Genomic DNA, 17,746 nt, shown 5'->3' on the forward strand with positions numbered 1-17,746 from the left:
TTGGGAGGCTGAGGTGAGTGGATTGTCTGAGCCCGCGGGTTCGAGACGCGCCTGCGCAGCAAGACCTCATCTCTACAAGAAATCAAAAAATCAGCTGGGCGTGGTAGCGCGTGCCAGTAGTTCCGGCTACTCGGAAGGCTGAGGCGGAAGGATCGCCGGAGCCCAGCAGGTTGAGACTGTGGTGGCCGGGAGCAGCCACTGCACTCCAGTCTGGGCGACAGAGTGAGACTCCAACTCAAAAAAAAAGAAGATGGAGTGTCAAGTGGGAAAAAAAAAAAACACTTCCGACATACTATTCTGATTCAGTTTAACACAAGAGTAAAGGCAGTGGAGGGGGCTCAAAACATTTGTGCTGTGGAAACATCTGTGCCATATATGGGGAGAATGCCATCGGGGGAAAAAACAGCAAGAAAATAGTTTTGTTGTTTCAAAGAGGGCCACTGTGACCTGAGTTAGTCTCCATATTCAGGAAGACCATGGGCTTTGATGAAGACCATCTAAACACTTTAATCCATGATGATCCATGTCAGACAACCTGAGAACTGGCAAATGCGATCAACTGTGAGCAGTCAACCATTGTGTGACATTTGCCTTCCATGGGCAAATAAAAGCGCTATGAACTTATGCATCAACCCAATACTATCACAAGGTGACTGATTAATCCAAACAAAGTATAAAATACATTTTTTCTTTACTTTGCAGTGTTGCTTTAAGGCTCTATGATAAAAATATACAATTTTCTCTTAAATTTATGATGATTCTAAGAATCCTTAGATCTTACTACTGCTGAGTATGCTGAATTAGACATGTTCACACAGCAAATGACACTTCTGTAGCTCTGAACTTTCTGTACCAATGTTAGCATTTACTCTAAATATGCCCCGATCCTCTTCAGGGAGCTAATGAAGGATAAGTTCAGTCATGATATGGTAGAAATAACAGGGCTAATGTCTACATTATAATTATTGCTCCTTAAGTGATATATGTAAAAGAGATTTAAATAGTTTAACAAATGCTACAAAAATTCCAGCCATATTTGTTTATAAAGCAAGACTGGGATTTGGGTTTTTGAAAAGTTTTCTTTTTTGACCAAACTGGCTGAAATTTGATTGAACTTTTTATTTATAAAAATGTGGCCACAGAGCCTAACTCAGAATAGAGAGTCTCTGTACGTAAGTACTGTGGTCATAATTTAGAAAACACTGAGACAAAAGAAAATCAGAGAAGTGAGATTAAAGGACATAATGGTAATGCTTGAAAGATTAAAGCAATGACTTTCACATTTGCTGAAAGTGAGGCAACACAAAATCCCTTTTATACTTCTATTCATCCATTCATTCAAGCAATACTGGGAATGCCCTGACTGCAAATCTAAGTGCCAGGAACAGGATGTAAAAAAGAATAAGACACATTTTCTGCCTTCCAGGCTGCTTCAGGACAGTGACTTTCCAGGCCCTGGAGAAATTCAAGTACAGGTTACCTGAGCAGAAATGTTGTAGAAAGGATTCCATTAATAGTTGGGGGTTGAACTAGTTCAATGGTTTTCAACTTATGTCTCAGAGTCCTAGGCATTTCCTCAGAGTTCACTCTTTGGGTAAATGAGGTAATGAGTATCTGGGCCTCCAGAACCATTACCTGCTTCAATCAGAATAAGTTGTGTTTCAAGTTCTGAGAATAACGTTGTTTGGACTAAGGTAAAAAGTTTTAAAACCATAGGCCTAGATCTTCTTTAAGGTCCCTTCCAACCTTAAATATTATAATACAGTGTTTACACAAATATTAATGGGAGCTATGAAAATCCTCAGAATTAGTCAAACATTTATTACTACTATACTTTATAACTCTCTAAATACACTCACATTTATATAATGCTCCTGTTCATCTTCTATATCATCTTTGTCCACCAATACTTTTTGAAGTGGTGTTTTAAATTGTTTTGGTGATAGTATAGATGAATCAATATTTTCCATTCGTTCTTTCTCAGTGGTCACTTTTACTTTAAAGGTGTGAAAAGGTGTTGGGACTTCTCCCACATTTAAATACATAGGCTCCCCTTCAAATATTACTCCTTCACAATCACCTTCCTTAAAACCAGGAGGCTGGTAATCTGGGGGTGTAACTGCAAAAAAGTAAGTATAAACTGTGCTGTTTGTGAAATTGAAAAAAATATAAAAACATGTGAAGACTGAAGATATTTCAAATAGTATAGAAAGGCATAAATTAAAAAGTAAAAATTACTCTTCAACTATATCTAAGTCCCCATTTTATTCCTTAAAGGTAAACTGTTTTTTTCACTTTATTGGCTGTGTGACCTTGAGTAAATTATTTATCATCCCTGATTTAGTTTTCTCATTTGTCAAATGTCAAATCACCAACATCTGTCAAATGACCAACTTCACAGGGTCATTGTGGGCATTAAATAAAGTGTTATAAAATGTTGAAAACAACTGGCACATAGTGAGCACTCAATAAATGTTGTTATTGTTGCATTATGTTCTCTGAGAAGACATTACACATGTAATAAAAAATATGTTTCATATTCATATAAGTTTTAGGAAATATACATGCATTTCCTTAAAAACACAAATGATAGCTGGGCGTGGTGGCGTGTGCCTGTAGTTTCAGCTACTTGGAAGGCTGAGGTGGAAGGATCACTGAGCCCAGCAGGTCAAGGCTGCAGTGGCCATGAGCGTGCCACTGCAGTCCAACCTGGGTGACAGAGTGAGACTCCAACTCAAAAAAAAATAAAAAAAATAAAAACACAAATGAGATCATACTGTTCACATACCTAGCTGTCTTTAACTTAATCATATGTCTTGGATTGCTTAATTTATCAGCACTTTCTTTTTAACAGTTTGTATAGTACTATATTATACAGATGCACCATAATTTATTTATTCAATCCCCAGTGAAGGACACTCGTTTCTAGTTTGTTCCTATTTTAGCCAATGTTATCATCAAAATCCTTATAAATATATAACCTTGTATATCTGTGCAATTATATTCTCAAGTATTTTTCTAGCTAAAGAATTTCTGGATTAAAGATAAATTACCTTTAAAATTTTGATACTGCCAAATTATTGTCTAAAAATGTTTCACCAATATATTCCCTCAAGAATGTGGAAAAGAGCCTGCTTTCTCACACTCTTTGACAATAATAAGTTTGCAAGTTTTACCAATCTGGTAAGTGAAAACTGGTATCTCACTGTTTCATTTCTTTAATTATGAGTGAGGCTATATTTCATATGGTTAAGTTTCTATCACTAGAGAAGTGTCTATTTTATTTTATTTTTTTGAGTTGGAGTCTCAATCTGTCGCCCAGGCTGGAGTGCAGTGGCAGGCTCATGGCCACCGCAGCCTCAACCTGCTGGGTTCCAGTGATCCTTCTACTTCAGCCTTCCAAGTAGCTGGAACTACAGGCACGCGCCACCACACCCAACTAATTTTTGATTTATTATAGAGAAGAGGTATCACCAAGTTGCCCAGGCTGGTCTCGAACCCATGGGCTCAGGCAATCCTCTCATCTCAGCCTCCCAAAGTGCTGAAATTGTAGGCGTGAGCCACCATGCCGGCCATGTGTATATCTTAAAGTTTATTTTTGCAAATCTTTATTTTCAAATAGTGACATGAAATGTAAATTTTTAAACTTAAAATATATAACAATTTAGGTATTAAAACTATTTGGAATGGGAACCCATTGTTTCAATAATAATTAAACCATAAGTGCCAACTGAAACAGGATGTATTGCAAATAGTACCTTCATTGTAGTAAAAAAGTTTCATGGTCAAACAAACATCATTAGGTAAAGGTCCCAGGTTTTGCATTAGAATATAAATCTTGCGAATGAGGAGTATACTTGCTTTCTTGGTGTCAGCAGATGACATGCTAGATTCATTGCTTTGGTTTTTACTAGAAGAGAATCACACATTGATTTCTTTTATAAAATCTGTGGCTTCGAATATCAATTCTATATTTTAAATATTTGAGATTCTTATTTCTATTACAGCATTAAGTTGTTAAGTTACCATAAAATGTATTTTGATGTCATTATTATATAAATTGTAATATCACTATTAATATCTCTATTATCATAACTCAATAACTTAATTTTACATAAATTAATGTGCATTCTATAGAAAGTATATAAAGGAAATAAATGATGAATTTTAATTATATTTCTAATCATTTAAGTTCTCTTTCCACAATTAAAATAGTATATAATTAATCACAGAATCCTGGCTTGCAGTTACTCCAAACCACTACTCCATTTTGCACAGACACATCTTGATGGGTTAATTGGAAATATTTGAGAAGTTTCAGAATTAATTCTGAAGTTTGGTTGTGCAGCATTAACATGAATAAGTGGTAATCTGTAATTCAAAAATAAAACTATAGAACAGTACCTTATAAAGTCCAAGATTGGTCCATTATTGGTGTATTTGAATTTGAACTGGTAACATTCTGAAATTGTCTTAAATAGAAAACACTACAATTATGTATCTGAAATATAGTACTGGCTGCCAAACAGCTACTACCAATTTTGTATGGCTTTTAAAATTTAATCAAAAGTTTTTTTCTGCCATGTTAATCTTTATTGGTCCATTGAAGCTTTTAAGTCAATTTCTAATGGTCTGAGATTTAGGTCTTCAGTCTTGGAAATTATTCCCACTCATTGCAATGTATGTTATTTATACCAAATGGAAGGAACTCCTCAGCAGGCAGGTAAGGGAGGTACCATACCTCAGCAGAGTGGCTAAGTACAGAGCTTGAGTCTTTGCTATACTATAACTAAAGACAAATCATTTAAACCTTCTAAATCTCAGATTCTCCAGCTAAAAAAGGGAGTTGAAGACAGTATCTATCTCATCAGTAGTTGTGAATAGTCACAAATGTGATGATTTACACAGAGTACTTTATTTATTTATTTATTTTTTGAGTTGGAGTCGCACTCCATCGTCCAGGCTGGAGTGCAGTGGCACGCACATGGTCACCCCAGCGTCAACCTGCTGGGCTCCGGCAATCCTTCCACCTCAGCCTTCCAAGTAGCTGAAACTACAGGTGCGTGCTACCATGCCTGGCTAATTTTTTTATTTATTATAGAGACTATGTTGCCCAGGCTGGTCTCGAACCCACGGGCTCAGGCAATCTTCTCACTTTGGCCCCCTAAAGTGCTGGGATTACAGGCTTGAGCCACTGTGCCCGGCTAGAGTACGTTATAAAGTGCCTGACAGGTAGTGAACATTCAGTAAATATTACTAGTGAATCAATTAGGTTGCTGATTTACTAACAGAAAAAAATGCACGCTATATTATAAAGTATATTAAAATGAACATTTTCTAAACAATGCATTAGTTTTCTGTACAATTAATTCACAGTTTTTGCCCAAATGATCTGCTTTGTCACCATGGGCATATATTAAGCATTAATTGCAAGTGTGAGCATGAAAGAAAAGACATTTCCAGCCCTTCTGAAGCTTAAATATTTTTATAGCCTTCTTTACATTTCAGTGCTTATATAGGGGTTGGGGGGGGGTCAGTATACTCTCTCTCTCTGCTTTTTATTTTTTTGAGTCGGAGTCTCACTGTTGCCCAGGTTGGAATGCAGAGGCACCCTTACAGCCACCGCAGCCTCGACCTGCTGGGCTCAGGCGATCCTTCTGCCTCAGCCTTCCAAGTAGCTGGAAGTATAGAACTAAACTTTAAGCCATATCGGCTAATGTTTTTATTTATTGTAGAGACGAGGTCTCGCCAAGTTGCCCAGGCTGGTCTTGAACCCCTGAGCTCAGACAATCCTCTTGCCTCCACCTCCCACAGTGCTGAGAATTATGGTCTCTCTCTCGTTTTTTTTTGAGTTGGAATCTCACTTCATTGCCCAGGCTGGAGTGCAGTGGCACACTCACAGTCATTCCAGCGTTGACTTGCTGGGCTCCAGCTATCCTTCCACCTCAGCCTTCCAAGCAGCCAGAACTATAGGTGTGCACTACCACATCTGGCTAATTTTTGATTTACCATAGAGACGAAGTCTTGCCAAGTTGCCCAGGCTGGTCTCGAACCCAAGGGCTCAGGCAATCCACTTGTCTTGGCCTCCCAAAGTGCTGGGATTACAGTCTAGCTGGCCTCTGTCTGTTTTTAAAATCAGTTTAAATCTACTTTCCATGACTGAGTGAAACATTGTATTGTAATAGGAGTTCGAGACCAACCTAGACAACATAGCAAGACCTCATCTCTACTAAAATATAAAAAAAAAAATTACCTGGGTATGGTGGCACACACCTATAGTCCCAGCTACTCTGGAGGCTGAGGTAGAAGGTTCACTTAAACCCAGGAGTGCCTTGACTGCTCTCCAGCCTGGGCAACAGAGTGAGACCTTGAGTTAAAAAAATAAAAAATAGAATCTGGTACTGCCTCTTTTGCCTCTGTGACCTCAGGCAGGAAACCCTGAACCTAGACTTTCTAATCTGTAAAGTGAAGCTGATAATAATAGTTACCTTATGAAGGCTGTGATGAAGAAATGAGATAATGCGAGTAAAGCCCCAAAGAACAGAGCTTAATACAGAAAAGTACTCAGTAGGTCTTTCTCCCTTGATTCCTATCTTCTGACTTTCCCTTTCTTGTCTTCCCTTCTCTCTTTGGTCAGATAAACAGGTGGATGTGACTGGATTGGGATGAATACTCAAAGTTTAAGGATGACTTTCTTAATTTTCTAAAATTCAAGTCCTTTCACAAAGGGCTAAAGAATATTGTAAACAATCAGAAGTCAGGAGGTTTAGGTTACTTCTAACAGTTTGTAAACTTTATGGCCTAAGATTAGCCACATAATCTCTCTTGTAGTATATGTATTAATCTGTTTAAAGGTAACAATACAAGCGCTGCCTTACCTCAGAAGAGTTTTACAAGGGTCAAATGTGAAAATATATATGAAAGTACATTGATTAAAGCACAATTAAAATAATAAGGTATTATTATATTACAGTTTTATATTATATTTAGACATTACAGGCCTTATGTTTCTTTAACTAACTAAAGTACACTTACCTGAGGGTCTTCTGGATTTGTGTACACCTATTTAAAATAATTTGCAATTGAGTTATCTAAGGCTAAGTATTCAAGAAGAACTAAATAGAACTAAACTTTAAGCCAATTAGCAAAATAAAATGATCCCCAAAATATTACTTTATTACTTTTTTCCCTCTGGTAGACCTATTGTTTGAATAATGTAACATAATCATTGATAGTTATAGGTATCATTTAACTAAGCAAAGCTGAATTTGACAGTCTTTTAAAAAAGAACATACAATTAAAAAATACTTACAGCTAGAACAACCATCCTTAGCTGAAATACAACAAAAAACAAAAATCTTACTTGTGTTCTCAAAAATATTTTTTCATAGTGAGTCATTAGAATTATTAGTCCTATTTCAACATGTACTCTTAATAACAAATAATGATTGCAGATCATGCCTATAAAGCAATACCTTAGATATGCTTCCCTATTCCCCAAAATACCTATTTCTACTGGAGTTACTGATGGTAGAAATTCATGTCAGCACTTCATTTCATTTACTTAACCAAATAGGACATTACTGCCAGTTACAAGGAAAATACATATGTATTGGGAACACATGTTATATTGAGTATGAGAACTGATTTGAAATTTAAAAAAAAGTAGAGAGGTTATTTAATAAATGCATTTAATAAAGGGAGGAGGCTTTGGAAACCACAGGGACAGAAAATCAAAGAAAATAATTTACTCAAGTAATCTGCCAAAAATCTAAGAAAATTGATTCTGATCTTTTCCTTATACTCCACAATCAATCTCTCAGCAAATCTAAGCAGTTCTGCCAAATCTATCCTGGCTCTCCTCTTCTGCCATTCAGTCTCAGCCACCATGATTTCTTCTCAGTACTACAATTATGGCCCAAGTGCTAGTCTCCTCACTCCCAGTCGCATTCTCCTTCTATAGTCTATTCTTTAAATAGCAGACAGAGAGATTTTTTAAAAATTTAGGATAATCAAAAATGATAAAATTTTAAACGTAAATCAAATGACGTTACATGTCTACTTACAATCTTCAAATACCTTTACTTTGCACCTAAAATACAATCCAGATGCCTCACCTACACAGCATTGAATGATCTGGCCCTGTCTCTCTCCCCAGGTTCATCTCATGCCATTCTGCCCCACTGCACAATTGCACTTCTCGCGTTGGCCTTCTTTTTCTTCGTGCAGCCCTTCACACTCCCTTCCAGCTTTTTACATTTGCTGCTCTGCCAGGAATATTCTCTTCCCAAATCAATGCCTCTTCCAGTCATCCCATCTAAAGTTACCCCACCTATCTATTATCACATACTTTCGCTAAAATTTTTAATGGCACTTAACACTATCAGATAGTGTCTGATTTACTGACCACTTATTTTCCTACTATAGTAGGGATCCTATTTGTTGTGTTGACTACTGTTAGCTTACCTAGCTCCTACTTAGAATATGTGCCTAGCACATAATAGTCACGCAATATCTACTGTGCTTTAATGAGAAAGGTTAGAGACCATGGATAAAAATTCATCTTCTTCACAATTTTGCGTAGTGCTGGATTTCTTTATACATGTTGCTATACAACTTTGCAAAGTTTGCAAAAAGGCTTATAGTGTATTTTACAACCCTCTTAATCTCACTAATTTAGAATTTGTGACAATGTAACCTAGACTATATTAAAATTTATTTTAAAATTTATTAAATTATTAATAGAAACAAGATTGTAGAAGCATGTGAAATTAATGAATTAACTATTTAAAAAAACTTTTTAATTCATTAATTTTTTTGTAAGGTAATATGTGTAAATACAAATAAGTGTTAATTAACCAAAACTAGCTTAGCAAAATTTGTTTAGCATTAATACCATTAGTTTTAAATGATTGAAGATTAGTCTTTAAAATATTCAAATATCAGACTTTTCAGTAACTCTGGCCTATTTTTAAGTTAGTTTAATGTTTTACTACACAGTAATTCCAGTGAGATTTGTAGAATATAAACTACAGAAACAGGGGTTATGATAAAGAGATACTGAAGGACTTACATATTTTCTCTGTAAAGCATCATAGCACCCTCGCATCCTAAAAAAGAAATCAAGAATTCATTTTTAGACTGAATGCATTTCCAGAAAATAGTTCTTTTCAATATTTCCATATTATCTCATTATTAAATAATACAAAAATGTCTTACTAAAGCTTCTTTCTTATTAACTATCTTAAAACAAAACATAAAAGACAATGTGGCAGAAATATAAATTGATGATAGAGAATAGAAAAGAAAATATAAAATATTTGACAGCTATTTGTGGGGAACAATAATAAAATAAACAAAGCCTGCTCTGATGGGGCATAAAATAAATTTTTAATAAAAAATTTCAAGACCTGCAAAAATGCTATCCAGCACTAACGTATGATTCGCTAAAATTTGGTTGAACACTGAAAGATATCCAAGGTACAAAGAGAAACAGGATTTAAGAATAAAGTAATTTTCTTTCTTTAGGTATTCTCTTACTTACCACTTCACTAACTGTATAGATCCTGGACAATTTTTATCTTCTTTCAGAATTTTGACACAAAGATCTAAACACAAATATGAAATAAATATAGAGGTTTTTTAAAACAGTAAACAACTAGAAATTTTAAATAAAACATATTTTCTGTGTATTATGGGTATATCATTAATGGCAATAAACTTTGAGATGTATGAAATTATTAATATAATGAAAAGAAGAGAGGTTATTTGAAAATTGTCTTTTAATCTTTATTATAAAATGCAATCATAATGATTAGGATGCAAGTTGATGGGTAGAAAATGTCATTTTAAAAAATTATAGGATACCTAAAATTAGGTTGGGCACAGTGGTTCATGCCTATAATCTCTGAACTTTTGGAGGCCCAGGCAGGCAGATTGCTTGAGCTTAGGAGTGCGAGACCAACCTGGCAACATAGTGAAGCCTCGTCTCTACAAAAATCAAAAAAATTAGCTGGGTGTGGTGGCTCAAGCCTGTAATCCCAGCAATGTGGAAGGCCAAGGCAAGAGGACTGCTTGAGCCCACAGGTTCCAGACCAGCCTGGGCAACATGATGAGACCTCATCTCTACAATACATCAAAGATTAGCTGGGCACGGTAGTGTGTGCCTGTAGTTCCGGCTACTTAGAAGGCTGAGGTGGAAGGATTGCTAGAGTCCAGTAGGTTGAGGCTGCGGTAGCCAGGGGCGTGCCACTGCACTACAGTCTGGGCGACAGAGTGAGACTCCAACTCAAAATAAAAAAAAAATAGATAAATTAAATAAAATAAGACATAATGCTTTCATTCTATCATTATCCAAGAATCTTAGAATGTTTGCTATGGACCCTTATCCAAGTAAAACGCTTGAAAAAGGCCAAGAAGTTAACTGGCCACCAAAGACAAAGAGCCCTGAAAAGAAGCAACATGAAACACAGTGGAAAAAACTGAGAGCATCTCGTAGCCTCAGGTTCCTTATATGAACAATAAGGATAACACCTACTTCATAGGACTGTTACATGAATTACCAAGATCTCATACAAAACATAGTGCTTAACATATTGCCCAGCACATTAATTGGTATGCAACATTATGCATATATCATGTACTGAGAAATCAATTATTGTAGTATAAACTGGTTGTATTATTTTTTACTTTCTTAAAATATCACAAGAACATACACTACGACTGTACCAAGTTATAAATAACAATATTTTTATCTATTTATTTCATCATCATCATTATTATTATTTTTGAGTTGGGCCCATTATTTTTGCCCAGGTTGGAGTACAGCCGCCCAATCATGGCTCACTGCAGCCTCAAAGTCCTGTGCTCAAGTGATCCTCCCTCCTCAGCCTCCCATGTAGCTGGGACTACAGGCTGACACCACCATACCCAGCCAATTAAAAAAAATCTTTTAAACAACAACGTCTTGCTATGTTCCCTAGGCTGGTATCAAACTTCTTGGCTCAAGCAATCCTCCCACCTTGGCCTCCTAAAGTGCTGGGACTATAGATGTGAGCCAGTGTGCCTAGGCTAGCTAGTTCATCATTATAATATGATTTCAGGTGAAATTATACTTGAGAAATTGAGGAAAAATTGTTCAATTAAGAGCTTTCAAAGGTATTGAATAAAGATATGAATAGACACTTCACAAAGGAAGACATCCGAGCAGCCAACAGACACATGAAAAAATGTTCAACCTCACTAATCATCCGGGAGATGCAAATCAAAACCACACTGAGATACCACCTAACTCCAGTCAGAATAGCAATTATCAATAACAAAAAACAGTTGCTGGAGAGGGTGTGGCGAAAAGGGAACACTTCTACACTGTTGGTGGGAGTGCAAACTAGTGCAACCTCTGTGGAAAGCAGTGTGGCGATTCCTAAAAGCTCTAAATATCAACCTCCCATATGACCCAGCAATCCCCCTACTGGGAATATACTCTGAAAAACTCAAATCACTCTATCAAAAAGATACCTGCATACGAATGTTTATCGCAGTATTGTTCACAATAGCAAGAACCTGGAACCAACCATGCTGTCCATCAAAAGAGGACTGGATTTGAAAAATGTGGTACATATACACGATGGAATACCATGCAGCCATAAAAAAGAACAAGATCATGAATTTCACAGCAACCTGGATGGAACTAGAGTCTATAATACTGAGTGACCTCTCACAGAAACAAAGATCTGAGTATCACATGTTCTCACTCATATAGTGGACCTTGATCATCCAACGTATTACCATAAGAGAATGACAGACTGTTGTGGGAAACTATGGTGGGGGCGAGGGGAAGGGAGATGGGATTAATGATAGTAAACATCTGTCTGGGGACGGGGAGACACCTCTTATCAACAAGGGTGCCTGAACGAAGCATATTTGTATACCTAACCCTTAACTGTACCCCACAATATCATAATCAAAAATATCGATTATGAAAAAAAACTATCCAAAGAAAAGCTTGCCTATCAATGTGGCATTATTCACAATAGTCAAAAAAAGAAGACAATCCAAATGTTCATCAACTGATAAATTAAATGTGGTATAGTCATACAATGAAACATATTCAGCAATGAAAAGGAACAAAGCACTTATCCATGTGACAACATGGAGGAATCTTGGAAAGCATTACGCAAAATGAAAGAAGCTAAGGGCTATTACACGAAATGTCTAGAATTGGTAAATCCAAAGGGACAGAGAGTAGATTGGTGGTTATCTAGAACTGGGAAGGTTTGGGGGAAGTGGATAGTGACTTAATGGGTATAGGGTTTCTTTTTGGGGTGATGAAAATGTTCTAAAATTGACGTGGTTTGATTCTAATGCTGATGAGTGAAAAAGAAAAAAATTGTGGTAATGGTTGTAACACAACTCTGTGAATATGCTAAAAATTTTTGAAACATGCACTTTAAACAGGTGTAAAATGTCATGCATATAAATTTTATATATATATATATATTTTTTTTTTTTTTTTTTTTTTTTTTTGAGTTGGAGTCTCACTCTGTCGCTTAGGCTGGAGTGTAGTAGCATGCTCAAGGCCACCGCAGTCTTGACCTGCTGGGCTCAGGTGATCCTTCCACTTCAGCCTTCCAAGTAGCTGGAACTAGACATGCGCCACCACGCCCAGCTAATTTTTTTTTTAATTTAATGTAGAGATGCCGTCTTGCCAAGTTGCCCGGGCTGGTCTTGAACCCATGGGCTCAGGCAATCTTCTCACCTTGGTCTCCCAAAGTGCTGGGATTTTAGGTATGAGCCACTGCACCCAGCCTATAAATTATATTAATAAATTACTATTAAAAATAAAATTTCATCTCATCAACAAGGGTACCTGCATAATCAATGTCTGTATACCTAACCCTGAATTGTACCCCACATCTTTATAATAAATAATAATAATAATAATAAAAAATTCTAGCCAGGTGTAGTGGCTCATGCCTCTAATCCCAGCACTTTGGGAGGCAGAGGCAAGAGGACTGTCTGAGCTCAGGGGTTTAAGACTAGCCTTGGCAACATGGTGAGACCTTGTCTCTACAATAAACAAAAAAAAATTAACTGGGCATGATGGTGCATGCCTGTAGTCCTAGCTACTTGGAAGGCTAAAGTGGAAGGATCACCTGAGCCCAGCTGGTTGAGTCTGTGGTAGCTATGAGAGTGCCACTGCACTTCAGCCTGCGCGACAGAATGAGACTCTGACTCAAAAATAAATAAATAAAAATAGAGTTTTTTTTTTTTTTTTTTTTTGAGTTGAAGTCTCACTCAGTCACCCAGACTGGAGTGCAGTGGCTGCTCCCGGCCACCGCAGCCTCGACCTGCTGGGCTCTGGTGATCCTTCCGCCTCAGCCTTCCAGTAGCTGGAACTTCAGGCGCGCACTACCATGCCCGGATAATTTTTTGATTTATTGTAGCGATGAGGTCTCACCTGCCCAGGCGGATCTCGAACCCGCGGGCTCCGGCACTCCACTCACCTCAGCCTCCCAAAGCACTGGGATTACAGGCTGAGCCACCGAGCCCAGCAAAATAGAGTTTTAAAAAATAAATAAATAAAATAAAATTTCTAAGTTGAAAGCTATAGTTTCAGAGCAAGCAAAAACAAAAACGCTATCTTAAGGTTTTAAAATAAATATTATATTACCATCTAGATATCTTGTTCCATAAGCACATTCTGGAAATAGTCCTCTCAAATATGTGATGCAGGATACTGAAACTGCCAGGAGCCTCTTCACTAGCAACAAAGACTGCTGCTCAGTTGATATCTTACTGGGAAATATCAATGCACTCTAAAATTCAAGGAAAAAGAAAATGCTTTATTTAGATTTATCAAAAAAAAGTTTCCCTGGACTTTATTTTACATATCTAATTCTGCATAAGCATGGTACTCTCCCAAAGAATTCCTCCTCATATTGATGTATAACCTCCCAAAAGTGGGGGTGGCTTCTAAATTATAAGGGTGTTTTTAGGGTAACAGCCTAAAGAAAAGTGCAAAAACTACTTAAAAATCTTAAGAACCTACAAAGGGAACACGAAAAAGTGGACGCTTTATCACATTTCTTTTCTTTTGTTTTTTTGAGTTGGAGTCTCACTCTGTCACCCAGACTGGAGTGTGGTGGCCGCTTCCGGCCACTGCAGCCTCGACCTGCTGGGCTCCGGCGATCCTTCAACCTCAGCCTTCCAAGGAGTTAGGAACTACAGGCGTGTGCTACCACATCCGGCTAATTTTTTGATTTATTGTAGAGATGAGGTCTCACCAAGTTGCCTAGGCAGGTCTCGAACCCGCGGGCTCAGGCAATTCACTCACCTCAGCCTCCCAAGGCGCGGGATTACAGGCTGAGCCACCGAGCCTGGCTTCACATTTCTTACCCACACAGAATTTTTCACCAGTGTGAGTCTGTATGTCCTGTAAGAAAACTGGGAAACTGAAAATCTTCCTGTATTCCTTACATTCATTGGATTTCTCTCCAGTATAAATCCTTTTATGGTAATTAAAGTGACTGGATTGACTGAAGTCTTTAGCATATTCCCTATGTTTATAGGTTTCTCTCTGTAGACAATAATAATTTGGTGTAGGAGTAATTTGTTTCATTTTATTTGCTAATATTAAATGGTGTTCATTTGTGAGTGTGTAAAAACTGTATTACACTCTCATGTGAATGATTTTTATCTGTTACTCTTTACTCTTTTAAACAAATCATTTCTGGCTGTTATTTGCATAGTTTACTTTGAATTAAGAGAGTCAAAACTGTGATAGGACAGATGTTGTAACTAATCTGAGAAAAAAAGCACCAGCGCTCACTTTCAAGTATTATGTGAGCTGTGGATTTTTCATAAGTGCCTTAAAGGTTGAGAAAGTTTTCTTTTTTTTAAATTTTTTTTATTTTAAAATGTGGGGTACAATTCAGGGTTAGGTATACAAATGTGAGAAAGTTTTCTGCTGTTTATCATTTAGTGATAAACCTTTGTTTATCATTTAGTGATAAACATTTGTTCAGTGATAAACATTTAGTGATAAACATTTGTTGAACTGTTTCAAAAAATTTTTTTCATATTGTTGGGATAATATGGTTGCTTTTGGAATTTACTCTATTCATATGGTCTATTACAATAATTGACATTCGGATATAAAAATAACATTGAGGCCGGGCTCGGTGGCTCAGCCTGTAATCCCAGCACTTTGGGAGGCCGAGGCGAGTGGATTGCCTGAGCCCTAGGTTCGAGACCAGTTTGGGCAACTTGTCAAGATGTTGTCTCTCTGATAAATCAAAAAAGTTAGCTGGGCATGGTAGCACATGCCTGTAGTTCTGGTTACTTGGAAGGCTGAGGCGGAAGGATTGCTGGAGCCCAGCAGGTTGACGCTGGGGAGGCTTGTGAGCATGCCACTGCATTCCAGCCTGGGTGATGGTGAGACTCCAATTTAAAATAAATAAATAACATTGCTTTTCTGTATTAAAACTCTTGATAATAAAGTATGTAAGACCCTCTAAAAAAAAAAGAACCTGCTGGGTGTGTTGGCTCATGCCTGTAATCCCAGCACTTTGGGAGTCTGAGGCGAGAGGACTGCCTGAACCCAGAGGTTTGAGACCAGCCTGGGCAACTTGGTGAAACCTCATCTTTAAAATAAATTAAAAAATTAGCTGGGTGTGGTGGCATATACCCGTAGTTCCAGCTACTTAGGAGGGTGAGGTAGAAGGATCTCTGAGCCCAGCAGGTTGAGGCTCCAGTGGCTGTGAGTGTGCCACTGCACTCCAGCCTGGGTGATACAGTAAGATTCTGACTAAAAATAATAGTAATAATAAATAAAAAATCTTAAGAACTACCTTGTAGGTGAGCTGTCTGTAAATGCATAATACGCAGATAGGAAACACTGATTTTCTCTAGTCACTGTCTGGGGTAACACAGGTTAACTGCAATGCAAGATCTGGTGCAAAGATGACAAGTTTATCTTTGTCTCTGGGTTACAAATATTAATTTTCTTATTTAGTTATACTCCACATATGATTAAATATCTGTGCTTTAGGTAGACTACTATGAACAAAAATTTCATCAAAGCAACAGAATTACATTAATACCTAATGTCAATTAAATTTGAACCAGCAATCTCATGCAATGCATCAGACCAATACAATTCTCCAGTTTAGCAAATATCTTCATTTCTTAAAACAGAGTTTTCTGGTATCTTTTTTTTTTGGAGTTGGAGTCTCACTCTGTCACCCAGACTGGAGTACAGTGGCTGCTCCCGGTCACCGCAGCCTTGACCTGCTGGGCTCTGGCGATCTTTCCACCTCCGCCATCCGAGTAGCTGGAAGTACAGGTGCGTGCTACCACGCTCGGTTCATTTTGATTTATTATAGAGATGAGGTCTCGCCAAGTTACCCAGGTGGGTCTCGAACCCGCGGGCTCAGGCAATCCACTCACCTCAGTCTCCCAAAGGTGTGGGATTACAGGCTGATCCACTGAGCCCGGCTGTTTTCTGGTATCTTTAAACCCTCAAAACAGTTGACTCTAACTTTCAAATATAAAAATAAGGTAATTGAGACCTCAAGAAAAAATAAAACCAGCTAAATGAAAATACATTAAAATATAAGAAATCATACCATGGAAGTCTTCTGCAACTGTGCAGTGGCCATCTTCTTCTGATAAAGTATTTCCTTTAATTCAACCTTGTGACACAAACACAAGCTTTAATTTTACATTTTATTTTTACCTCTACTATTGTAGTTTACTACATATAAATTTGGAGATAATTATATGTACATTTTGTGTAAAATTAAGTAAAAACTTCTTTACTTAAAATAAAATATTCAAAACGTAGAGGTCCACATTGCTGAGCAAGGTCCTCATATTAAGCCTTTTTTTCAGTTGGAGCCTCACTATGTTGCCCAGGCTGGAGTGCAGTGGTACGTTCACAGTCACCGCAACCTCGACCTGCTAGACTCAGGTGATCCTTCCACCTCAGCCTTCCAAGTAGGTGGAACTACAGGCACGCGTCACCATGCCCAGCAAATTTTTTGATTTATCGTAGAGATGCGGTCTCGCCAACTTTCCCAGGCTGGTCTCGAACTCATGGGCTCAGGCAGTCCTCTCGCCTCTGCCTCCCCAAGTGCTGGGATTACAGGCATGAGCCACTGCGCCGGGTTTAGGCCATTTTAAGCAAGTCTCAAACAAATGGATTAAAACTCTTTATGATAACTTTTAAAAAAGGCACCACTTGCCTATATTCCTTCACGATGCACATTCAAGCCCAGAGAGCATCACACAGGTAGGTATCTGGTAAGAAAAAACCACCCTTAGCAAACCCTTTAACATCTTTTATTTATTTATTTTTGAGTTGGAGTCTCACTCTGTTGCCCAGGCTGGAGTGCAGTGGCACAATCAGAGCTCACAGCAGCCTCAAACTCCTGGGCTCAGGTGTTCCTCCTGGGTAGCTGGGACTATAGGTATGCGCCATCACGTCCGGCTACTTTTTTTTATTTTTATTTTAAAATTTTTTTTGTGTTGGAGTCTCACTCTGTCGCCCAGACTGGAGGGCAGTGGCCGCTCCCGGCCACCGCAGCCTCGACCTGCTGGGCTCCGGCGATCCTTCCGCCTCAGCCTTCCAAGTAGCTGGATTTATTGTAGAGATGAGGTCTCACTGCCCAGGCGGCTCTTGAACCCGCGGGCTCAGGCAATTCACTCACCTCAGCCTCCCAAAGGCGCGGGATTACAGGCTGAG

At 38.0% G+C, this 17,746-nt stretch overlaps 1 protein-coding gene across 2 annotated transcripts in view; it reads right to left on the reverse strand.

Moving 5' to 3' along the window:
• HORMAD1 (HORMA domain containing 1) overlaps nt 1-16,691 on the reverse strand; it is a 24,792-nt gene extending 8,101 nt beyond the window's left edge. The window contains exons 1-9 of one of the 2 annotated variants that reach the window (XM_008049965.2): nt 16,629-16,688; nt 13,673-13,817; nt 9,545-9,608; nt 9,074-9,110; nt 7,313-7,333; nt 7,036-7,062; nt 4,405-4,472; nt 3,759-3,910; nt 1,860-2,119 (exon numbers count right to left, since the gene is read on the reverse strand). In XM_008049965.2, the coding sequence (XP_008048156.1) occupies nt 1,860-2,119; nt 3,759-3,910; nt 4,405-4,472; nt 7,036-7,062; nt 7,313-7,333; nt 9,074-9,110; nt 9,545-9,608; nt 13,673-13,817; nt 16,629-16,661 (807 nt within the window). In that variant the 5' untranslated portion in view covers nt 16,662-16,688. Of the gene's footprint in view, nt 1-1,859; nt 2,120-3,758; nt 3,911-4,404; nt 4,473-7,035; nt 7,063-7,312; nt 7,334-9,073; nt 9,111-9,544; nt 9,609-13,672; nt 13,818-16,628 lie in introns of both variants that reach the window. The other variant, XM_021708518.1, reaches the window with a different exon arrangement.
• Nucleotides 16,692-17,746: the final 1,055 nt, after the last annotated feature.

This window comes from Carlito syrichta, unplaced genomic scaffold (genome assembly GCF_000164805.1).
Source record: "Carlito syrichta isolate Samal-C Ts95f unplaced genomic scaffold, Tarsius_syrichta-2.0.1 Scaffold142856, whole genome shotgun sequence".
NCBI classification, from domain to species: domain Eukaryota; kingdom Metazoa; phylum Chordata; class Mammalia; order Primates; family Tarsiidae; genus Carlito; species Carlito syrichta.